This window comes from Camelus bactrianus, chromosome 11, assembly GCF_048773025.1.
Source record: "Camelus bactrianus isolate YW-2024 breed Bactrian camel chromosome 11, ASM4877302v1, whole genome shotgun sequence".
NCBI classification, from domain to species: Eukaryota; Metazoa; Chordata; class Mammalia; order Artiodactyla; family Camelidae; genus Camelus; species Camelus bactrianus.
In genome coordinates this window covers 68,875,207-68,901,444 of record NC_133549.1, presented here as the reverse complement: position 1 = coordinate 68,901,444, position 26,238 = coordinate 68,875,207, and the positions used below count along the sequence as shown (strand labels likewise).

At 35.3% G+C, this 26,238-nt stretch overlaps 1 protein-coding gene across 20 annotated transcripts in view; it reads left to right on the top strand.

Annotated features, from left to right (window-relative positions):
- USP54 (ubiquitin specific peptidase 54) overlaps positions 1-26,238 on the top strand; it is a 120,088-nt gene that overhangs the window by 49,229 nt on the left and 44,621 nt on the right. For 15 of the 20 annotated variants that reach the window (XR_012510301.1, XR_012510300.1, XR_012510302.1 and 12 more), the window contains 2 exons: positions 16,639-17,493; positions 20,842-20,934. Coding sequence is in view for 15 of the 20 variants with exons in the window: in XM_074374202.1 (XP_074230303.1) it covers positions 17,347-17,493; positions 20,842-20,934 (240 nt within the window). In the remaining 5 variants the exon portion in view is untranslated. Of the gene's footprint in view, positions 1-2,601; positions 2,757-16,638; positions 17,494-17,971; positions 18,088-20,841; positions 20,935-26,238 lie in introns of those variants that run through there. The other 5 variants (XM_074374205.1, XM_074374203.1, XM_074374204.1 and 2 more) reach the window with 4 other exon arrangements.

Sequence of the window (26,238 nt, the reverse complement as noted above, 5' to 3'; positions counted from 1 at the left end):
TGGGCCTAATTGGTTCTAGCCTATTCCTGTTTCTTCTCTTTGTGGCCTCCTCCTGAGACTTAGGTAAGAGTAACTTGTTTCTGTTCAAGGGAGGGGCAGCGGTATGATTCTGGGGGTGACACTTGGTAACAAGAAGGAAAGTTGCTTTTAATCAGAATGGTGGCAATCTGCTGGAATGTGTCCCCCAAAAACCATCTCCAAAGGTTCTGCTCAACCATGAAAATTTTAAAGGGAAATGGGAAAGTAATCTCAGTTAATGATTGAGATAGATGATCAGAGTTGCCACCATCCCTCATTGCATGCAGACCTATTATACAAGCTTGTCCTAATCATCAAATGCTTAAGCGTACTCTTTTATGACTCAGGAAGGCCTGGGAGACTTCAGCTTTTCTCTGAGCAAGAGGCAGGGACTTGGGGGTGGGGGCATGCAGGATCCTACTCAGAATCAAAACCATGTAAGACAGGAGGGAAGAGGGCAGGGCACAACCATTAAAAGAATGACACAGCAATTGAGGATGGGACATAAACTGATTAGAACCATCTCAGACCAAGATGGCTGAAAATTTGACTTCCAGGAGACCTTGAGCCTCGTTACAGGCTTATTGTAATATGTTAGCATCGTTAAGTGACAAACCCTCAGGCACCATGACAGACTGACCATAAAAGGCCAAAAAGTGGCTGGGGGGACCAATTTCTGGAAATCCCCACCGCTTCCCCAAAATAGGTTGAATAATCCTCCCACTTGTTAGCATGTAAAATTACCTTGCCCCATATAAACTAACTGTCCTCATGATGCAGGAAAACAGATGTGGGACATGAGGAAGGCCGAGTCTCAGGTCTTGGTTGAGCCCCTGGGATGTGCCCCGCCAAGTGTAGGTCCTTGGCTTTGCTCAGGAAATAGTTCAAGTGGGAGGTGATCTATGGGGAAAACTCACCTTCATGGACTATAATCTCTTTTGAAGCCCCTCAGAAAACACTTCATGCAAAACTCTCCTACATATTCACATTCTACCTTGTTTAAGTTATTTTTGGACATTTCTTATTTCCTTTTCAAGACTGCATGGAAGATTCTGTCTCATATAAAGAGAGAACCCTGTGTTCAACCACTGGGCTTCTCAACTAAAAATAAATTGAGTACCTACAGGTGTGTGCTACATGAGTGCCAAAATTCCTTGTAGGAGTGTTTTCACAGGCATGATTGCTAGGTCAAGAGGGGGAGTGATATACACGTGTCGCCAGAGAATAGGTATGGCAAGTATGAAAAGTCAAGTTATGTAGTTGCATTGTAACCAGGGTTGAAGCTCTGTAACTCTGCCCCATTACTCTAGTTTTATTTGATTAGTTCCACAATGACTATATAACCATCTCCTGAGGAACTGGTTGGAGAGCTTGACCTTAATTTTTGTACATTCTTTTTTTGTATTTAGCACTAATTGTAGAAATCCTATATTTCACATTTTGAAATGGCACTAACACCTCGATCCCCCATCAAGCACTAGGAGACCGCAGTTAGAATGCTAATCGTTAACAAAAGAAAAGCAATAGTATCTTTTTTTTTTTTTTTCAATTTGGGCACTTCCCTTGTTGCAAAAGGACTAATTTAGACTAGTACATTGTTAAAATTTAAGAGCTTAATTAGTTTTGGGCAGTGTCTGCATTTCTTTAATTTTACCAATAAATCTTAATTAAATCTTTTTAAAAAATCAACGTATTTTCTCTCAACCTATAGAAATACAACAGATCTTCCTATTTGGCAGGGATTCTACTGATGAATTTTTTCACTAGGATGCTTAGAAAACAACTCCTTTCAATAAATCTGTTTTATAACTGGAAGTAATACATAGAAGGGTGTGTGTTGGTCCTCTGAGGCCTTTGTGCCCTGCCTGCAAATGTAGGTTCTGGGTGGACTGATCACATGTTTGGGGGCAGGATCTGCCTGCTGTTTGTTCTTACTGACATAACTTGGCCTCTTCCCTAAGAGAGGGGTGGAGATCTTTCACTGTCCTCGCCTTTCAGGCTGGGAACCTTTGAGATCCCAAGCTTTTAAAAATTGATTTTTGAATTCAACAGCTCAGTTTATACAGTAATTTTCTTTAAAAGTTTATCTTGTTTAGGACAGTTTGAAGTTTTGCCTATTAAAATGATTTAGTTTAATTTAAGTCTAGACAGTCTTGGAATTGTGAATTAAGGATTCAGACAATGACGTTGTTTTGGTTATTCTCTAAAGTGTCTTCTTCTAGTGCTCCTTTTGACTGTAGTGCAAAGGACTGCTTTTTAGTGCTGGCCCTCCATTGGAAGCAGCTGCCACCCTGTAAGCCTTATTGTTGTCCTGCTGACCTTTGTCATCAGGAATGCCCCTGGAGGAAACAGACTCCTGAATGTTTTTCTTAAGCCTCTGTGAAGCTTGTGACATATCCTTTCAAGATACTTTTGGTTAGTGCCTTAAGTTTACTTTGTTTGTATTTACTTGGAGGCTCCATCTTTTTAGTTTTATCATAAATCTTCGTCAGTGCTGAGTTCCTGGTAGGTGGTAAAAAGAATTGCCCTTTCCCTGTTAGCCTGTTCTGCGGGAAGCCTTTGTGGTTTAGATTCACAGTTTCCCATTGTTGCTAGCTGCAGTCGTCTCCTCCCTCCGTACCCTTCCCTCCCCAGAACTCTAGCTCTTCCCTTGCCCCTCCCCATTCCTGTATCATTTGTCCCACAAATGCCCTTGTGACTGCTGGAGGCCTTTTGCTGGCAGTTGAGTGTGCTGTCTGGTAAGTACCGTGCTTATGGCAAAACTGGGTGGATGCAGGGATATTGGGAACTGGTCAGTCTTTGTGAAGTGTTATTTTTAACAGCGAAAGTTTAAAGTTCGAAATTTAAGTTATAGGACTCTCTTAACTTTCAGGAGACTTCTTTAATGCTGACTGTTGTTTCTGTTCTTCCCCTCTGATTTAATTATTAAGGCTTTGGGAATGTAATTTTTATTATTGGTTTAAAAAAATTCTCATAAATTTTCTTGAGTTCATAGAATTAAAGGCAAGAGTTGTAGGCTTAGTATTTTAAGTTTTCTTCAAATAGATGGTTATTTGTAATTTCTTTATACTTATTTTCAGTATTAACATACTGACAAAAGTAATAATGAAAACAAACTCTTGTTTTGTGGCTAAGCTGGAAAATAGCATTTACTTTCAGAGTCAGAATGATTCTTTTTTCCTCTCAACAGAATGTTGGCAAAATTTAGTAAGATTTTGGCAATGTATTGTCAATTCTGGGAAATGGTTTGCTGAGTACTTGAGGATAACAGATGCTTCTGGGAATTATTTTTGGTAAATTAGATAGATTTGTTCATCATTACCTTCTCCCTTGAGGTGTGAGATTTATCTTTTTCAAAGTAAAATATTTAATATTTGGTGTTCAGATTAAGTCAAATATCATTTTAATTATGGCCTTTCTATTTCCTTGGATTATACATTTTGATTCTTAACCAAGAATCAGTACGTGACTGTATGTGTGTGTTGACACTGAGTGGATAATACTCTGGTATTTCAAGCAGTTATAAAGTTGCGAGCCTTGGGTTCTCTAGAAGTACTGCAAATTAAAAATCATTTTTATGGTAGATGATGTGAGGGAAGACTTGTCCATGGGATTTCATTTCTCAATTGAATCACTTATTCAAGTGATAGGTGTACTTGTCTAATAATGAATTCCTGAGCTCATACTATCTGGCAAGTGTTAGTTCCTACGGTAAGTGCTTTGCATTTACTTCTGATTCCCAGTGCAACCTTGTCAGGTAGGTAGTATTATCCCTCTGGGAAAAAGTCATGCACATGTAGAAAGAACATGGGGTTTTCTTTTCTGCAAAATGAGGAAAATAATCTCTACTTGGTAGATTTGTTGTAAGAATTAAAGGGCATACCATGTTTCTGGTGCCTAGGGCAGAGGTGGTGTTCACTAAGTGGTGGCTACTATTATTATAATATAATTTCACAGCTGTGAAAGAGCTGGAGGGCTAAGTAAGTTGCTGAAGGTCTCTCAGTTGTCAGTGGGAGAGCTAGAGTTTGAACTGGCTCAAAACTCATAGTCTGGTAGCATGTTTTTGTCTGAGTATTGCGAAGGCTTTTAGAGTAGATTTCAGTGGATCCCTGCCCATCCCTCCACTCCTGCCCCTATGGGGGAGGGGTTCTTTATAGATGCCCTTCTTTCTTGGTATCTGCTGCCACCTTCCCAGTCATGTGCTTGGTTTCTCACAGTGGAGTTGCTTGTGCCATTCAGTGCCAGTGTTCTTCCAGCAGAAATGAGTCAAGCCAGTGCAGTCAGTGGCTTCCCTTCCTATTTTCCTCTTGTTGATAGAGCTATCATGCTTTCATTATTGTTTGTGCTGAAATAATTTGGGTAGTGGTATGTTTATAATGATTCATAAATAGTGCATCGTTGCAATCAAGCATTTAAATGTAAAAAGCCTTAGTGTTTTAAAAAATCAGGAAAAAAATTCTCCGATTCTAGATAATTGAAAGGCAACTTCATGGAACTCCTAGTTATCATTTTGCTTTCCTGGGGCCCACTGTAATTGCTATTGATTCTCTTTCCTTTAACTCCTGCTGTTTGGTGCTGGCCATAAAGTAGAGTGTCTTTCTTCTGTAGACCTCTGGGAAACAGAAGGTATGATTTAGGTATGATATGATTTAGGCTGTAGGTTTAGGGAAGAAATAAGGAGATGAACGTTCATGCTTATAACTGAGTTATCTGTAAGTTGAAGAACATGCTTCACAAAACTTATTTCTTCATTTACTCTTTCATTTAACAAGTATTGAGCATCTGCTGTGTGTCAGGCAATGTAACTTTCTACATTGTATTCTAATAAAGTACTCATGTATTGGTTAACTACTGATTAACTAAATTCCTGGGAGGAAGAGATTAAGTCCCAATTGGTGGGAAGCAGTATTTAGAAAATCTTTTGGGAAATGAATTAAATATAAATGACTACTCCTTCCTAATAGGCTGTGACTATATCTATCTATATATATATCTTTATTACTGTAAGTTCCCAGCAGAATGGTTTCTAAAAGCAGGTTTGCTGAGTGGAGTGGATTCCTAGTATTAGGTAGGACTGGGAAGATCGGGATGCGGGGGGATGGGTGATACAGACCCTTGAGCAACATGGGTTTGAACTGCGTGGGTCCACATACATGCAGAGTTTCTTCAAAAAATATACATACTCCTTATTGAGTAAAATTCTGGGCATAAACACAGAACAAATCTTTTTGTGTTTTAAGGGGAGCAATGATAGATGAAGTTGAAAATGTGCGTGTGTTAAGATTGTGGAAAGCCTTTTAAGGCCAAAGAGTGTTGACTATAAGTGTTTTGTCACCGAAGTTTCCTAAGGTAGAGATTGATCAGAGATTGCTTTTGGCAGTATTTTATAGATCGTATTAGAAGAGGAAGAATAGTTTGGAAGTTATTATAATAGTCTAGTGTATAGTCTATAATAATCAAGAAAGCATTATTTTTAGAATACATTTTCCCTCATTTTGATAAGCTTTTGGTTTGTGCTGTCAGTTATAATTTAATCTCATAGGATTTTTATGGTAAGTGTATGTGTTTCTGTGTATAGGAGAGAAAGGGAGAAGGAGAGAGGATGCAGTCATCATAATCGTACCTACTATTTATGGAGCTCCTATTTTGTACCTGGCGCTAAGTATTGTAATTTTGTTGGAATACTCTCAATAAATCACATTTATTACAGACAGTAAATAACCTGAAAGTGATAGGGCAGGATTGGAATGCAGATTCATCTTATTTTTATTCATCATAATCATCATCAAAACATTTATGCCTCACTAAATACCAGATACTGGGTTAATGATACATATATACGTTATTTCATTTAATCCTCATAACAATCCTGTGAGGGAGATGTTATTTATTAATCCCATTTTACTGATGACTGATCCCATTTTACCTGAGACTTAAATAACTGATTAAGTTGGTGGAGATGACAGAGTTGCTAGGTGGTGGAGTCCAGACCTGTTCTACCATGGGAACTCTAGGTCCCTATGTTATATAGTTCACATTGTGTTCTCTGGGAGTGGTACCTCCTGGATCTCGACTATGAGCTTGATGTTTCCTGAGGTTATGTAATGTGGTGGGCCCTGTAGAGGCTGCACTTACAACCACTATGTTCTTTCTACTATGATGCTGCCTCCCCTAGAAGTCAGTAATTATCTGTATAGCTCTGCATCTTTATAAGAATTGGCTAAGTAGCTTGCAACTGTCATTTCTTAGTTCTTAACGTTTGTCAGTTATAACAAAGTGAAACATGTCTTCTTGTTTAAATTATTTTTTCCTACTGATTTTAGACAAATTTGTTGTAAATGACAATTTTAAGTTCTTACAAAAGAGAAAAATACAGCTTTCTTACTTTGTCAGCATATAGTTTTTCTTGTACATGACATAATAATTTGAAGCTGCTAAAGTCCAGTTCTCAGGAAATGTTTGAGTTGAGTAACTGTATTCACCAGGGAGTCTGAGATAATCAGCCCATAAAGCAACAAATAACTTAGCATTTTTTATGGTTGTGGATGCTTATCTCCCTGTTTTTAAGCTTGAATCAGAAGCAAATATTGATTCAATAGATACAGTGTTCATTCGAAAAAGCTGTCTGTAATGTCTCAAGCTAGATATGGAGATTTTGGGGACTCTTATTTAAGGAGAAGTTTATTACAATGTTGGAATTAGTTGTTCTAGGTACTTATTCCTTCGAACGTAAAGTTTTCTCTTTAAATTAAGTTTCAACAATTCAATGTCTATTATACTCAACCTTCGTGTGGAATAAAAAGATACCCTTAAGAAACAGATAATGTAGTCCATGTATACAAATAACCTTAATATGGGAGAGGATGGGAATGCTGCAATTAAAGTCCCATGTGCACTGATGTCACAGAGGAAGATGAAGGAAATGAAGAGAATGGAAACATAAGAGGGAGAGGATCTGAGAAGGCTTTTGATGCAGCCGTTCCTCGGAGAGTAGTTATGATTTTTAATAAGTGTGGAGAGGAAAGACATTCCAAGTGGAGGCAATGTTAAAGCCAAGGCACTGAGGAAGGAGAGTACAGAGAGTATTCATTATACAGAAAAGAGTCCAGTTTACTTGGAGTGGAGGATAAGTGAGGGGCACTTAATAGGTGCTCAGTGAAATGTCTGTTTAATGATTGAGTGAGCAGAAGATGTAGTTGGAAAATGGTGGTAAGGTCTAATGATTCTCAGACTTTGTATGGGAGCCAGAACATATTTAATTCAATCTTATAAATTAGTAATTAATTTCAGTAGCAGAATATGGAAATATAAAAATGACAATCATGAATGTGAGTCAGTAATAGAAAAAAACCTGTCAAAATAGGTCCTATTGACTGCTTTGGCTTTTTTTAGGTTTACTCTTTGTTCATGTTTTTGCCTTGTTAGCACTAGAATAAGTGGACAAGAAAAAATTACGGGAGAAAAACTTGTGAAAAATCCATCCATTAGTTTCCCTTTTGTGAATTAGAAAAATACCATTTTTCTCTAGCCCGAAGAATACCCTTTTCTGGAAGCCTTTGAAGATTTTTGAAAAAAGGCAGTGGCATGGTATTTCAGGAGTCCTCAGGTAGTCATATATATGGGAATGGAGGCCTGGTGGTGAGTCAATAATGTGGTGTAATAGTCCAGAATGGGAGGATCTAAACCTTAGCAGCAGCAACAATGAGAATAGAATGAAAGGAAAGAGAAATCCACATCTAGTCCCTTGTTTCTAAATAGGAAATAATTACCAATTATTAAACGGCTTTTATATTGTTAGGATATTGTGGGTTACTTCTGGTCCAGAGTCTTTTCATTTTATTTTTAGGGAAAATGAGTTTAAATCCCAATTTTAGTTTTACTTTAAGGGAATTATAAATTATAATTTATCTATAAATTATAGATAATTTAGAAAATAGGGAAAGGAGGAAAAAAACAATTCATTACCCTAACAAAACCCCTGTTCTTTTACATTTACTTATCCTTAACCTTATAGATTTAAAACTTTTCTAGTAGTTAATTCTAGATAAATGAAGCTCTGAGAAACAGCCTTCTGAACTAATAAGACTTAACCCATTAACTGTGAAACGTTCAACATGGTAAACTCAGATTTCACATGAAACCTTCATTGAACTCGAAGGTTCCCAGGATCACAAACTATTAGTTCACCTACCTTTTATAAGGATAGATGTTACTCCTACAAATGTCTCTATTCCTTATTGGGCCCAAGCTTCCATCTCCTTCAATGAATTATTTGTAAAATTAAAAAGTTTTTTTTTTATTTTGAACAAATTTTGGACTTACAGAAAAGTTGCAAAAATAGTAGAGTTTTTGTATATCCCTCATTCAGCTTCCTCTAACATTATCACCTTATATAACCATAGTACAGTGATCAGAACCAGGAAACTAACTTTGGTTCAATGCTTTAAGTTCTGACTTCACCAGTTTGTTCACCTTTTTTTTTTTTTAAGGAAAAGCCAATATCATAATTTAATCAAAGTTACAGATGTCTGCTGTCTGTCACCAGACTCTGATTCCTAAAGGGAATACTTTTTTTTAAAAAAACACCTTTATTGTGGTATGATTCTTATACAGTAAACTACACATATTTCAAATGTACAACTTGATGAATTTTGATAGATGTATACATCAATGAAACCATTGCCACAATCAAGATAGCTAACATTTCCATTGCTCCCCAAGAGGTGCAATTTTCGAATTCCCAGTTTATGCCTTCCCACCACCTTTTACCCACTGGTAGCCATAGTTTGTTCTCTATGTCTATGAACCATTGTTCCTTACTGAAGATCCTATCTAGGATCTCACATTGCATTTTAGGTTTTTTTTCTTCCTTAGTCTCCTGCATTCTGTAAAAGTTCCTCAGTCTTTGTCTTTTGTAACTTTGATGTTTTCAGAGGACGTTAGTTATTTTGTCAAATGTCTCTCAATTTGGATTTGTCTGATTTTTTTTTCTCATGATTGGACTGTGATTATGTGATTTAGGCAAGAATATCACAGAAATAATGCAGTATCCTTCTCAGTGCATTATTACCATGGGATTCATGATGTTGTGAATATGTGTATGTATTATTGCTAGTGATGTTTTTGACCTGATCACTTGGTTAAGGTGCTTTCTGCCCAGTTTCTCTACAGTAAAGTTATTGTCTTTCCCTATGTGCTTGATAAATATCTTGGTGGAGATACTTTGATACTATATCATTTGCATAAATGTCATGAAATTTGCTGTACATAGAAAGGTATATTATTTGACAAATAAAATAAAATATAGTAAAATCCTATGATAATGTTTCCTGCAATGACAGATGGTTGGATATAACACAACTGGCTTCTGACCTCCATCCATTCTCCATTCTCAAATGGGGTAGGATAAAACCCTTATCTTCTAGGGAGGGAGGGGAACATGGAAGGGGAAAGGACCCTAGAAACACTGGTCTGATAGAAACGTTAATTTCCCTTAAAATTATAGAAAATTTATATAGGAATTCAGAAATAGGGGAAATCCCTTTAGGCTTGGGGTGGTCAAAGAACGTTTTACAAAGTTTTTTACAAAGAGGCTAGTTTAATAAGAGGGAAAGAAGAATATTGAGTATCCTAAGTAGTTAAAACAGAGTTAGTAAGATCACATTAATGGGAAAACTTTTTGTTTGGGAAGAAGTTTTATGTAGTAAAATAAAAAGATAAATGTAAAATATAAATTAAGGTCAGATTGTATTATTAAGAATCAGGCAAGAAGTTTGAACATATTCTGCAGGAGGAACCTGGGAAAGTTTTTTTTGTTTTTTTAATTAATCAGTTTAGAATATGCTTTTAAAAACAGTTTTTGGAATCTTTGGTAATCTACATAAAATTATCAAGATTTACATTAAAATACTGAAATCTTTGTGGTATAGAGTTCTGAGTTTTGCTAAATGCATAGAACTAGTGTAACTACCACCATAATCAAGATATGTAACAGTTTCATCACCCTGCTACTGCCCCTTTGTAATCAATCTGTACCCTCACCCACAATTCCTGGCAACCACTGGTCTATTTTGACTTTTCCAAAATGTCATGAAAGTGAAATCATATAGTATATACCCTTTTGGATCTGACTTCTTCAATTTTGCATAATACATTTGAGATTCATCCATATTTTTGTATTTATCAACGTTCATTCCTTTTTATTGTTGAGTTTATTGTATGGATATACCATTTACTAGTTGAAGAATATCTGGGTTATTTCCAGTTTTTGGTGATTAGGTGTAAAGCTGCTGTAAACACTTGTGTACCAATTTTTATATGGCATAAACTTTCATTTCTTTTGGGTAAAATACCTAGGAATGGGATTGCTAGGTCATGTGGTTAAAGTATATTTACAATTATATGAAATTGCCAATTGTGTCATTTTGCATTTCTGTCAGCAATTTAGGAGAGTTCCAGTGGCTCTGATTCTTCCTCATTAGCATTTGTTATTGTCAGGTTTTAAATAATTTTTGTTTTTGTTTGTAGCTATTTTAATAGATGTGTAGTATGGTTTTAATTCCATTTCCCTAAAGACTAATAATATTGAATACTTTTTTATATAGTTATTTGTCATCTGTGTATCTTCTTTAATGAAGTGTCTGTTCAAATTTTTTGCCCATTTAAGAAAATTGGATAATTTTTCTTAAGTTTAGAAGATTCTATATATATATTTTAGATACAAGTCATTTATCCATTATGTGATTTGAAAATATTTTCTTCAATCTTTGGATTGTCTTTTCATTCTCTTAACAATGTCTTTTGAAGCATAGAAGTTCTTAATTATGATGAAGTCCAATTCTATAATTCTTTTTTATGGATTGTATTTTGTTGTTGTATCTAAGGAATTTCTGCTTAACCAAAAGTCACGAAATTTTCTTCTGTCTTCTAGAGTTATTATAGTTTTAGATTTTCCACTTAGAAATATGATCCGTTTTGAGGTGTTTTTGTGTGTGTGTGTAAGATGTAAGGTATGGGTCAATGTTCAGTTTTTTTTGAATATGTGTATCCAGTTGATCGAACGTCATTTGTTGAAAAGACTGTCCTTTCTCCATTGAGTTGCCTTTGCACTTTTATTAAAAGTCAGTTGACAGTATATGTGTAGGCCTGTTTCTGGGCTCTCTGTTTTGTTCCATTAATCTGTCTTTTTACCAATACCATATGGTGTTGGCTACTGAGTCTTCTAATATTTTTCTTCTGTTTCAAATTATTTTGGCTGTTATAATTCCTTTGTCTTTCCATATAACTTTTAGAATCAGCTAAAATTTGGAATCAATTTCTGCAAAAAGAAATCCTGTTGGGATTTTGATTTGAAATTGCATTGAATCTGTGGACTAGTTTGGAGTGGATTAATATCTTAAAACTGAGACTTCCAATTTACAACCTGGCATGCCTATTGACTTACTTAGGTGATCTTTGATTTTTTTTTTCACCACTGTTTTGTAGTTTTCAGGATACAGGTCCTATATATATTTTGTTACATTTATATCTAAGTATTTTATATTTTGTAGTATTATTGTAAGTAATACTTTAAAAGAATTTCAATTTCCAGTGTCCATTGCTAGTATATGGAAACACAAATGGTTTTTTAAAAAATATTGACTTTGTATTCTGTGGCCTTAGTGGCTTTACTTATTGGTTCTTAGAGGTTTTTAGGGATAGATTTCTTGGGATTTTAAAATGTAGCATACTATGTTGTCTATGAATAAAGACAGTTTTATTTCTTCCATTCCAATCTATATGTTTTTAAAATTTCTTTTTCTTGCCTTATTGCACAGATTAGAACCTCCAGTATGATATTCAATAGGGGTAGTAAGAGTAGACATCTTTGTCTTTCTTGGGACCTGAAAAGGTGAGAGTGGTCCTATCAAAAACTTTTTTCTGCTGAGCAACAGACATTGTTCTACTGTTAAGGAGTAATTCAAGCTTTCAGCCTTTTTGTTTGACATGTACACAAATAAGTAATGAAGTATGTTAAAGAGAAATACTGGTTAAAAAACTAATTATATAAATTAATTGGATTAGCAAGACATAGGAGGCCAGAAAGACTTATGTAATGTAATAGTCTAAATGGGAGATAATTGTGGTATAAACTAGGTGATGACAGTGGAAGTGAAAAAGAAGGATCGATGTAAGAGATTTTGAAGGGAGAACTGACAGGCCTTTATGATGTGGTTAGAGAATGGGCAGAGGGATAGGAGAAGGTCAAAGACTACTGAGATTTTGAACCTGGGTAATTGGAGATGCCATTAGTTAAAAAAAGATACAGGAATAAGAGGAGGGACTATTTTGGGGGGGAAAGAGGTGACTTCAAATTTGAACATGTTAAACTGTTATGAAAGTGGGACAGTGTGCAAGTAGTTGGTAATTTGGTTTTAGAGTTCATGAGATTTGTGATTTATCAAACTAGAAGTGATGGTTGAAGTTCTGATGGATAGGAAATGAGAACACCACGGGAGGTACTCTAGAGAAGAGCAAGAACGTTTGATTTAACATAAAGGAATGATCACTTTTAAGAAAGCAGCAAAGGAGAGGGAAAATGAACTGTCAGAGCAAGAGAACCAGTGTTCATTTGTCATTCTTTCATTTTATTCATTCTCTCATTGTCTTATTAATTCATCCTATGAATATAGGATCGTGTAGCGCCAAGGCAGCCAGTGTTAGGTGCTACAGAAAAATTAGGAAGAATGAGGCCTTTGGAAAAAGCCAGTAGGTTTTGAAATTAGGAGATTTCCTTAGAAAGTGAATGTTCCATGAAGTGAAATTGTGGTGGTGGAGTGAAGGAGCAGTACCATGTGCTCAAAAGACTGATGGTGAACAAGGAGAAGCAGTAGCTGTAAATTATAGAGACATTTAATAGTGAAAGGCTGAAAAAAATTTAGGGCAGTAGTCATAGGAGTGAGTAAGTTCAAGGTGGTCTTTTTGTTACTGTTTTTTTTTTTTTTTTTAAAGAATATGGGCTATCTGTATGTAATTATCTTTAAAGGGAAAAGAGTTCATGAGAAGGGAATATTTGAACAACAATAATAGCAATAACAGTAATTTATATAGCAATTACTATATGCCAGACATTGAAATCCTCATAATAAGCAACAATATACGATTTATGGATTGAAATTATCGACATGTGGGGCATGCCAAGGAATTGAGGTCATTGCCTGTTGATTTATCAGTGCAAATATAGATCCTTAAGTAAATTATAAGTAAACTGCTGTACAGAATAACAGAAACCAAAAATTTGAGCAAATTTCCTGGTTAAACTGTTTGAATATCTCAGTGGAGTGCAGTTTGACTTCCTAATGTTTGGGTTAATTCTGGCTTTAATCACTAGTAACAGGCTACTGTTTCTTCATTAGAAACTGAGATACTCTTCATGGTTTTCCATTTGAATCATTGATCAGTTGAACGTGGTCATTCTTTGTAGACCTTCTAAAATGTTCCCTATTCCTTGTAATAGACTCAGTTGTTTGCTTTTTAAGTTAAATCTTTGTATTTTTAAAATAATTGTAAAATTCAAATGTTTCTCTAAACACATAGCTAAATTATGCCGACATGTGCCTTGTCCTCTGTGAAGCCTATTGTTCTCTTTATACAATCAGAAGACGTATTCTGGGTGACTTCCAACTTTCTGGTATCTTGAGATCCCCAATGAAAATTTATTTTGTTGTTTGTAGGCACAGCAATTCATTCATTCAGTGAACTCATTATTCATTCTTTGTTTTGGAAACTTGCTGATATTTTCATACACCTATTGCATTAAATCTCAGTCACTGTGTGAAATAGGTATCTCGTGTCACTATTTTATAGATACAGAAAACAAAGTTCAGGTGGGATTACACAAAGTAGTAAAAACATGGAAATTGAATTCATGTCTTCCAAGTCTAGTCTCAATCCTCTTATATAATATCACAGTTATTCTCTATCACTTGCTCCTTACAACAGCTTGACACTATACACTATTTCAGGCTTCCCTTTTCATAGAAATAGTATTCAAACTTTATTTCCTTTTAGTTTGTCCTCATATCTATGCATTTTTGTATTTTTCTTTTACATTTTTTTAGTTTGGGATTGCCAATATCATCTGGTAATGTTATTATCTACCAGCTTAATGATTTTAGTCATGGCTTTGCTTTGAATCATTAATACTGCATACAGTACAAGGTAAATCTTATGCAATTTTAAATTTTTTTAATTATTTGCAGATATCAATTTCTGTTCAAGATAAAAAATGATTCAAAACTTACAAACAAGCTGCAAGAAATGAAACAAAGTATTTGAACATACCCTTCAGCTAGATTTATTTATTGTTAACATTTTGCTATATTTGCTTTACTGTTTTCTTTCTCCTTCTCTCTCCATATTATGTATACACGCACGCACACACATTTTTTTTTCCTGAACTATTTCAGAGTAAGTTGCAGACATTATGGTCTTTTACCCCTAAACTACTTCAGTATTTCCTTGTAAGTTCTTTTCCTTTTTTAAAATAGATTGTTAGAGCCAGGTAGTGGGTAGAACTCTTAATTTACACTCTCACGTATCTTTAGTAGATGGCATTGGAGAAGGATTATATTGTTTGGTGCTAGACTTGCAATTTAAGTGAAATATTTTGTCATCAGTATTTCTTTGGGCCATTTATTACTGCCACTTTTGGTTTTCTTCATTTTGGCTCTTGCCTCTGGTTTCTGACACACCTAGTGCAAGTGTGAGAGCTTTTGCCTTACGCTACATAATGCTGCCATTCAGAGCCTGAGAACCTTTTTTTCTGCCACTGTATTTTTTGCCTTTGCTCCCTGAACTCAGGCATTTTTATCATAGGGCAGGCCGAGTTTCAGTGAGTTCCTAATGTGGGTACTGGAAACCCCACCTGCCTGCCAAGTCCTTTTGGTTTTTAGCAAAGTGGAGGGTTGGTACTTGTCATTCCTTTGCAGCAGCTGAGCTGAAAGAATGCTGCATGGCTTGTTGGAAGTTGCTTAGTGGGCTAGAGTAGGGTGTGTATGAGGGTGTGTAGAGAGTTGAGGGTCTTGTAGTCTGCGTGGGAGACATGGGATCCTTCGTGGTGCTATGCTAATTATCAGGCAGTATTTATTGAGTGCCTCCTTATGAATAGACAAGCACTGTAATAGCTTTTGGAATAGTATGATAAAATACTTGATTAAGTCCAAGTAAACAGTCAAACAATTCTAGCTCTGCCACTTTGATTTTGGGCAAGTTAGTATCCCTAAGCCTTCCTTTACTCTTCTGTAAAATGGAACTATTAATACCCACATGACAGGGTTGTTGTGAAGATTAAATAAAGAATGGAAGTATTGTGTTTAGCACATGTCTGATCCTAGTAGTATGTCATTTCATAGAGTCATAGTTAGGATATTATGACTGATACCATATAAAACAAATAGAGAGTAATAAAAACAAATAGAGAATAATATGACACTATAATGTATAATCAAATACTTTAATTGTGACCTGTAGATTATAAATAGTCTAGGAATTTAAAGAAGGGAAAGAACAGTCTTGTGCAACCATTTCATGTTCCTGTGCCTCAATTTTTCCACTGAACACACTATGGATAATGCTGGGTGATCTGCCAGAGGATGATTAAGATGTTACAGCATTTTTGCTTTTTCATGTTGTCCATATGATGGTGGGAAGGAAGGGGGAAGCTTGGGAAACTGTTAGAAACCAAATGTAATATTTAACATTCTTAATTTTTTCCTTATGTGAACCTTATGGCAGCCTTATGGGAGAACTTAAAGTTGAATATTAGAATCATTTCCTTCCAAGGAAGGAGTTTGCTTTTGTATTTTTCCCTGTTGACTCACTGGCATTTTAATTAGTTGAAAACTAATGTTGGTCCATGGGTGGCCTCTGATTGTGAGTGCCTTGGATATAATCTGAGGATTAAGTGATTTGTAACCCAAATTATCTCTCTGACCCTTTGGCGAAAAAAAAGGAACATACAAACAAACAAACAGGGCAGAAGATTTAGTTCTTTTGGACTGGATGTTAAGGACATATGGTTTACTCACCGTGAGTGTTTCTCTGGGATGGGACAGCTTTTTACTCAGAACAGAGTCCAGACTGATAACTTGGTTCTCCCACCTTTAAATGGGCTTTCATAGACATGAACATTTAAAACACCTTAAAAAATGTCTTCATTTACAACATCCAAAAGAAACAGTTTCAGTTCCTAGTTTGGTATGTGTTTACTTGGTTGTTTTTTTTTTTTTTTTTTCTTTTCTTTTCTTTTCTTTTTTTTAATTAACCAGATTTTGGAAGGTTTGCATTTGATTTTTATTTTTGTCCAGATCAATTTCTTCTCCTCTTAGAAAATTTCATAGATGTCTCCTGTGAAAGTAAAGCTGCGCACACCTTTTTCCCCCTGTATCTTTTAAGTGTTTCTCCTTTTTGTTAGAGGTTTTTTTTTTGTTTTGTTTTGTTTTTTGGCATTGTTTGCCAAGGTTTCAAGTTTATAGAGAGAGGTGAGGCAACGTTGATCTTGGCAGAACAGCACAAAGCTAGTAGAGTCATTAAGTGACGCAAGCTTTTGATTTTTTTTTTTTTTTTTCCTTTCTGTTAAAGCTCTCTGGCACAGCTGGCTAGTCTAGTCAGAGAGGAAAAGAGAAGAGACTTTCTGAAGTTCTGGATGGAATAATAGAAGATGTTTGGGGCATGTTAAAGAACAGCAGCAGCAGCAACAACAACAGAAATCCCATATATTTCAAACAAGCTTCTTAGCTTTGTGGAATTTATGTCAATTTCTCAGAACTTGAGTTTTTACTTCAGAGGATGATGGGACGAGACAATAAAAGGCAAGGAGGGTTGTGCTGGATTCTTGCTTATCTGTCTGCCTCTCCTTCCAGTTGGAAAAATCTTCAAGCCCCAAGAAGCATTATAAACAAGCCTAAAGAACACATCCTACTCTGATCCTGGCTTCTGTTGGAGTTGAGGATTTACAGCCACTTCACCAGGATTTTATGGAGGCAGTTCAAGAAAAATAGAAGGAAGAAATACTTAAGGATTTCTCTGTTTGCATTAGCCCTGTGCCATGTTAAATTTGGAGCACTGTTTGGAGCAAGTAGAGGACAGTTCCGTCACATGGATTGAAGGATACCTGAGTTCCTTGAACTTACATATATGATGTTTGAAAGGTTGTAAACTCAAAAAATCTTTCAACGTAAATTCATTACATCCTGGATTCTCTTTACATTGAGGATTTCATCAGACAGAGCCTCCCTCTCCAAAAGATACAAAACCTTCTCTGTGTTTCCAGGCTAAATGTGAACAATAATGTCTTGGAAGAGAAATTATTTTTCAGGGAGCCGTGGCAGTGTCCAAGGGATGTTTGCTCCTCGAAGCTCAACCTCCATAGCTGCCAGCAAAGGCCTCAGCAATGAGCCAGGACAAAATAGCTGCTTCCTCAACAGTGCTTTGCAGGTAAGGGGATTTCTTTCTATTTGGTGAACTTTGACTTTCAGTTACTGGTGCTGTTTTTCTGATTACTCTTTTAAATATAATACCTTGATAGTCTCTGTTTTTCGGTCAGCAGCCTAAGATCATTTTTTTAAGTTTATTTGTGTGATCATAATAGGCAAGTCACTTTATCTCTTTGACTCCCAATTACCTCATTTGTAAAAGAGGTTAATAATAATAATAGAAATAATAGCTGTAACTACTACTACTTACTTGCCTGAAGGAAGGTACATGGACTAGATGATTTTACTACTTGTTAATGACTTTTTTCCTCAACAGTCTCCACTGCTTCCTTTTTTTCCCATTTGAGACCAAGGTGTCTTATCCCCTAGTTGCTTTCCTCTAGTATAGAAAGCAAAATTCTTTCCACAAGTCAAAGATTTTTCAGGTATGTTATTCTTGTCTCATGATACCCAGGCTCTTAGTCTACACACTGAATGGAGTCCAGTCTTTGTCCACTTCTTCATCTCCTTCCTCTGAGCTCTCCTGTAGTGGCTCCTGATTGGTGTCTGGTCAGATGCGCTTGAACAGAGCTGGAAGAAAGTAAATTCCCCTAAGGTGATTATCTACTCTAGATTTACCCATTTGGCCTTGCCTGTCACCTTAGTGGTCTCAGAACCCCGAAGCTTCCTGTCTGCCTGCCTGCCCTGCCTATTCGGGGCCATAGTGTGTTAGGTTCATCCCCCTTGGCCTAACTTTCAAGTAATTACTTTCCCCTTTTTTCTGCTTTTTCGGAGTAAAAGTAAATGAAATTCACCACTCAAGATAATTATGCTTGGGAAAAATAATAGCTTTACACCTCATATGTATGAGAAAATAAGCTTTTATGAGAGAAATAAAGACAGTGTATTAGGTATAAAAAGCACTGGGCTTAGGGATGAGGAGATTGGAGTACTAGTTTTAGCCTTTTTATATGCTACCCTTGTGACCTTGTACAGGTAATAGTATTTTAGTTTTCTCATTTGTCATACAACAATCTTGTCAAGCTTATTTATTTATTTTGTATTATGAATCTGCTGCAGACATCAACCAGGCTGAACAATGATTAACATTTACCATTTGTATTTCATTCATCTCCCCTCTTTTTTTGCTGAATTATTTGAAGCCACTCCCAAGCATCATATGATCTTAAAGTACTTCAGTGTATATCTCTAGTACATAAGGACATTTAAAAAAACATAATCTCAGTAACTTTATCACACCTAAAAAATTTAACTAAAACTATAAGTGTTATCTAATAATATGCAGTCCACGTTCAGTTTTCTCAGCAGTGTAAAAATGTCTTTTTTTGAAAATTGAGTTATAGTTGGTGTACAATATTATATAGGCTACAAGTGTATAATATAATGATTCACAATTTTTAAAGTTTATACTTCATTTATAGTTACTATCAAATATTAGCTATATTCCCTACATTGTACAATATATCCTTGTAGCTTATTTATTATATATATATATTTTACACATATGTATACATGTATATATTTATTCTGTAACTCTTAATCCCCTACCCATATCTTGCCACCTACTTTCCTTCTCTCCACTGGTAACCACTAGTTTGTTCTCTATATCTGTGAGTCTGTTTCTTTTTTGTTATATTCACTAGTTTATTTTATTTTTTAGATTCCACATATAAGTGATACCATACAGTATTTGTCTTTCTCTGTCTCTATTTCACTTAATATAATACCCTCCAAGTCCATCCATGTTGTTTCAAATGGCAAAATTTCATTGTCAAGCTTATTTATGTAATAAGCTTTTATGTTTTATTTGAAAACATTAAAATAAATCTGTTCTGTCAAGTCTATAGAAAGAGTGTAAGTACCTTCGTTAGTTACTACCACAAATTTTTCCCTGGATGATGCCTGTTAGCTTTTTGAGTTAACTTTGAATAAACTAAAAATACTTTAGTAATTTAGAAGCAGGCAAAAAAAGGGTGTTGATATAGATGTATATGTGTTTACCTCCTTCTTAGTCATAGTCCTGGTTTTATAATTCTGTTTCTTTCTATATTTTCTATCTTTATTGTCAATCGAAGCAATAGTATTTACGACTTTCTGTTCTAATTTCCAGTGCCATATAGAATATATAATATACACCCACCCACATACACACACACACACACACACACACACACACACACACACACACACAGATTTTTTATCTATACTTGAAGACTGAGTCATTGACAGTTTTGGACTGCCTGTTGTAATCATGTTACAAGTTGAAAATAATTGTTTCTATGAGCTAATATTCTAACTTTTGATATGAAAGGTGTGTTCACCACAGATATGTTGAATCCATTACATTTGTTACTTATTTGGGAGCTTGGCATGTATATACCTATAGAAACCTAAGTAAGAAGTTCCAAAGGTTGCTATGATCTGGGGCTCCAGAAATGTAGTTCCTTTTCATATATGATGCCATTTAAATGTTTTCCAATTAAGAGGAGCTTCCTAAATCATTTGTGCTGTTTCTTATAGCATTTCTTTTTTAACTAAAGTCTGTAGTTTATTCAGATTTCCTGAGCTTTTTACCTAGTATCTTTTTGTATTCTAGGATCCCATCCAGGATACCACATTTACATTTACTTGTCATGTCTCCTTAGGCTCCTCTTAGCCGTAATGGTTTCTCAAGATTTCTTTGTTTTTGATGATCTTGACAATTCTGAAGAGCCCTAGTTGAGTATTTTGTAGGATGTCCCACTGTTAGAATTTGTCTGATGTTCTTCTCATGATTGGACTGGGGTTAAGGGTTTCTGACAGGAAGACCATAAAAGTGAAGTGACATTCTTATCACCTCATGTCAAGGTTACATACTATGAGCAGATTTATCATTGTTGATATCACCATTATTTTTTTATTCTGTTAACTTAAGGAGGTCACACCTTTCTCAGAAAGGTCCAAAAATTCAGATATCTAACAGAGACAAAATTCTACACTAAAATTCAAGCTTCTAAATAAGTTTTAAAATACTCTTGCTTTTCTTGTGTGGATCATTAATATAAACCCTTATTCTGCAGTTTTTAACCCATAAATTTTCTCTTTAGGATCACATTTGTCGTATGTCATACCATTTTTTTTTCCTGTGTGACCTACTTCACATTCAAATTAGTATCTTTTCCAGAATATGATCATCTAGCCCTCTTGTCAGGTATCTTTTTTGATACTTGTTTTAATATACTAGAATGAGATTTTCTCTTGGGAATAACAATATCTTCTGCAGTCATTACCTGTGTTTACTTGACCTCTTGAATTTAAAATTAAATGGGGGCTTTTATAGAGTAATGAAGTATCTTCCCTTTTTCATCAGGTTTTATGGCACTTGGACATCTTCCGACGTAGCTTTAGACAGCTTACAACTCACAAATGCATGGGAGATTCCTGCATCTTTTGTGCTCTCAAGGTTAAGTACTTCAAATTTTTTTTTTCTCACTACCGTTAAGTTGCCAAATGGTCAATATTGAAGTGGTTTGGTTATTTGGGGTGATGCTAAAGAATTTGTTACTGAATTATCTTCCTGTGGTTTAGTGCAAAGGATGGATATGATTAGTTTTGCTTGCTTCAAAGAATTGCTACTTGGTTTGGATAGTCTATTTTTCTTAACTTTTTTGTCTGTACAACTCTATTTATTATGATAGGATACTAACCAAATGTGCTTAGACTCTGAGTATCTGAAAAGCTAGTACTAAAATTCATTTTGAAAGAATAAACCAATTGTTTTTCATGGAATTAACTATTGTCTGTTAAAGCTAAATTTAGCAACAAACTCTTTCTATTAAGAAAAGCCAATACTAAAATTTCCCCATTTTCCCATTCCCTAATGTTTCCCATTATCACATTTGACAGATTCTTTATGTTAGTTTTCTGTCCCATCATCTGACTCCAAGTTTTTCATTTCTGAATAAAATGAAACTGAGAATTCATTTAGAGATAAATAAAATGGCCTAATGTGAGAGAGTTCTGACTCAAGAGATTTTAGGTAAACTGCTAAAGAGAAAGACCTAGGATGTATAAAGAGCCCATTCTCCATTATTTTACCTGTTTTTCCAACATGTAGCTTCTCTCTGTTTTCTTGGTCCAGATGTACAACGGATTGTTTGTGGTTGGATGAGTATGCTTGAGCTCCGAGTAAGCTTTCAGGGTCATCTTTCAGTCTCATGAAATCTGAATTCTTGATTTGTCACAGGGGTGCTTGGATGTGATCATTATTAATTTAGTTGCTTTTACATCTGAGAGTAAGAATTGTGACCAGAAAACCTGGGAGCATTTCCCAGTTAAATCTGCAACAACTGACTCAAAACAATTTTTTGACAAACATTACTTTGAAGTTTTAGTCCATGGTAGGCAGATATCTTTGGAAAGAGTTAACTGAGTCTTCTGAACTTCTTGCCACTGGGGTAGCAAACATCTTTTTTTTCACCCTTTCTTTAGAACCATTGTAACTTTTAGCAAATTATAGAATATAAATTATTGACTAATTGGGGAGTTTGAATATGAAATTTTAATAAGACTAGACTTTTTACAAGTTGTAATATTTCCGACTATGCTCATTTGGGCAGAAGTCCATCCAAGAGCATTTGACTTGATTTTCTGAAAGGTACATTGACATTAAGTAGCTAATTTTAGATAAATAGGAAACATAGTGGTCCTGTGGTTGTTAAGTCCAAAGAAAGTCTGGTTTATGGCATTAAAACCAAAAAAAGGAAGGCAAGGAAGATTTGAATCCTGGAGAAACCCCTGGAAGAACAATCTCCTGAAACTGGAAACTCCTATGTGTACCACGAAGGGATGACAGAACTTACATGACCCCCTGACATGCGTGCGATTAGTCAGGACTGTGCTATATTCTTCACTGGCCAAAATGGGACTCTGGAGAGTTGGCTGTCACAGGATTGTTATATTTCATTTTCCAGAGGGATAAATTGTTACTTTAATATAAAAGTAAATCAATATCATTATATAAGCCAGAGAGAGAAAGAAAACCAACCACCAGACTTTATGGGACACCTTCTGAAATACCCAAGTACAGAAAGGAAGTTGTTTTTCAAGCTAAAGGGGCTGAGAATGTACCTTGGGACTCTTTCAGAGAAGCAGTGGCTTATGATAGATAAGTCAATGGGCTTCGGGGATTAATGGCTGTATTCTGGGTCTTCATAACTCTGAGAATGTGTTGGATTTCTGGTACTTTCCACACCACACCACTGCCTGATCTATCCATTAGATTTCTTTTCCTTCACTGTCACTTTTGCTATATTGGAAATATATTAAAATTTTGCTTTCTTTCCCCTCTGAAGTGCTTTTAAGTCCCTCAGTGCTAAATAAATGTTAAATAACTAGGCTCTAGTTTACACATACTTTGTTTTAGGTGGCATTGTTTGCGTTATTTTAATTGTGCACTTAGTTTGAAAATTATAGTCTTACAGTGTGAATGGACTAATTTGACAGAAAGGATGAGCTGAACTTGGTTCTAATAGTTGAGAAATGTAAATTGTTAGAGTAGCCATAGTTTCTAAGAGACATTCCTTCCACCATACTGGAGGACTTCGTTTTCTGAGAGAAGAGAAGGGAGGAGTAAACCTGGGCTGGACCGTCAGCATCTGGGCTCTCCTTTAGAATGTCTCTTTTGTTCCCTACTTTAAAAATAGTTTTATAGAGTATGACAATAATATAATTCATCATTGAACTAGGTTCTAGTCAGTATAATAAGATAAGAAAAACAAAGGAAAAATAGAGATTAGAAAGAAAGAAACAAAGTTGATATCATTTGCAAATGATGTGATTGGCTATTTAAAAAAAAACCCCAAAGAATCTAATAAAGTCGGTAGAATCAGTAAGAGAATTTATCAGATTGTTACCTGTACATTCAATTGCATTTCTATATACTAGAAATTTCTAACTAACAGAAAATTCAAAGGGCTTTAAAATTTTTATTTAATTAATTATTTATTTAATAGAAGTACTGGGGATTGAACCCAGGACCTCATGCATGCTAAGCATGCACTCTACCACTGAGCTATTACCCTCTCCCCTCGAAGGGCTTTTATAATAGCAACAACGTATATAAAGTAGACATGAATAAATCTAACAAAAAAGATGTAAGACATTTATGTAAAATCCCCACAGGGATCCAGTATAACAATAACCATAAAGTGAAAAATGTTTGTCACAACTCTTTAGGTCAAAATAGAATACTGCCAGTTTTGTAGACATGTGCCTTCCCTTCTTTCTCAGTCACATCTCCTTTCTCTCAGGGGTAGCCATTTTCATAATGTTTGTAGTAATCACTTTCTTGTTTTATCTGACAGTTTCACTGCCTATGTATCCATTCTGTGTGTGTGTGTGTGTGTGTGTGTGTGTGTGTGTGTGTGTGTGTGTGTCTTCTTTAGCTCAGCAATGTTTATAAGATCATCATGTTGTGTGCAGGTTGAGTTTGTTTGTTTTCATTATTTTATAGTAATATAATGTATAAATAAACCAGTGTTTATCCATTCTACTGCTGGTAGTCATTTGGATTATTTCTCAGTTTTTGATTTTTTATGAACAATATTACCAGGAACATTCTTGTACATATCTACATATTTGTATGTATCTACATATGTGTACATATTTCTTTTGTGTACCTGCCCAGGAATGGGATTATCTGGATCAACAGGATATGTATATCTTCAACTTTTTTAGATAATGCCAACTCTTTTCCGGTATGTCTATGTGTTTTCCAATTTCATGGTACTAATGTATACTCTGACTAGTAGGTTTTTCCTGGAAGTTGAGAAAATTCAGTTCTGAAATTCATATAACAAACAGTGAAGAATAGACAGGACACTCTTGAAGAATAACAAAGTGAGCTACTTGCCTTGTATATCCGAGTAAGCTAAGTTATGTGATGACAAACTAAAATCTCAATGATAAATATACAAAAGATCTATATAGTGATCACATTATTTGTCCACTTCAGGTTAGTTGGAAAACTACTGATTATAGTCACTTAGGTTATTTATTTAATTTTTTTTCCAGTGGAGGTACTGGGAATTGAACCCAGGACCTTGTGCATGCTAAGGTCCACTTGAGCTATACCCTCCACCCACCGATTATAGTCCTTTAGGAACTCAGGTGCCAAAGCTACAACCAACTTGAATATTGCTTGTTGCTAAGCCAGAGGGGAAAAAATTCTGGAGGATTTTGCACAGGTAGTTAAAAGCTCAGCAGGTCACTTTTGCTTATAGCTTATAGACAAGAACTGATCATACAGCGCTAGTGAATGACAGTGGGGCCAGGAAGCATGATCCTATCATAATCCTTGGGAGAGGAAATATTTCTTGCCAGAAATATTTGGCTAACAGTACTGATGGCTACCATACTTTATCAGATATTGAGACTTATTATAAACTGTAGTAATTAAGACAATGTGGTATCAACACTATAATAAATAAACGAAACACGATCAGGAGTTCAGAAACAGACCTATGGGAACTTGCTACTTGCCCTGTGAATCAAAAAAGAAAGTAGACTTTCCAGTAAATATACTTTGATAATTGGTTACCCATATAGGAAAAAAAAAAAAAGAAATTAGATTCCCTACCTCATATTAAACCAAAAGAATTACAGATGAATTAAGGACTGAAATTAAGGACTGAAATTTTTGTGAAAGACAAAGGTTTTTGAGTCTTAAAAGAAAATATGAGCGAATATCATGACCTAAGTGATAGAGGGGATTTATTATTATTTAATAAATCATGAAAAAGACTAAGTTAAAAACCTGATACATTTTAGTATAGAAAATTCAAGAACCCCTGTTCATCAGAAGATTCCGTAAAGACAGTAAAGACAGTAAAGACACAGGCTACAAGCTGGGAGAAAATATCTGCAGTATATATATGTAACCAACGAAGTATTGGTGTCCAGTATAGAATTCCAGAGAAGAACTCTCATAAAGAATAAGTAAAAGATAAAATGAGTCAACAGGAAAATGAACAAAAGACATAAACAGGCATTTCTCAGAACAGGAAACCCAATTGACCTGTAAGCATATGAAAGACCTTCAGCAATCTTAGAAATGTAAGTTAAACCATGCCCTTCAAATTAGTAGAAATTTAAAAATTGGATAAAATTTTTACCTGAAAGACGTAGTAATAAGAATTTACATACATTGCTGGTCAGAATATAAACTGATACTGCTGTGGAGGAAACCAGTTTGTTACGCCATTTGTCAAGTAAAATGGAAGTAGAAGATACCTTACCACTCAGTAATTCTACTCCTGAATATTTACCGTAGAAAACTTCCTTGTACATACGTATGAGATGATATAGTAGAGAATGTTTAAGGTAGTAGTTTTTGTAATTACAGAAAAATGGAAACAACCCATTCCAGCTATAGGAGAATGGATTAAACACTTATGATTTATTCCCAGAGTAAGCTTCTGTATAGAAATGAAAATGAATAGCCTGCAGCTACGTATATCAACTTGAATTAATTATAAAACATTACAGACAGTCCTTGACTTATGATGATTTGACTTATGATTTCTTGACTTTGTGATGGTGCAAAAGCAATATGCGTTCAGTTGATACCTTACTCTGAATTTTGAATTTTGATCTTTTCTCTGGCCAGCAATGCTTGGTGTGATACTTTCTTGTGATGTGGGGCAGCTGTAGGGAGCCTCAGCTCCCAGTCAGCCACACAGTCAGAAATTAAACAACCGATAGGTAC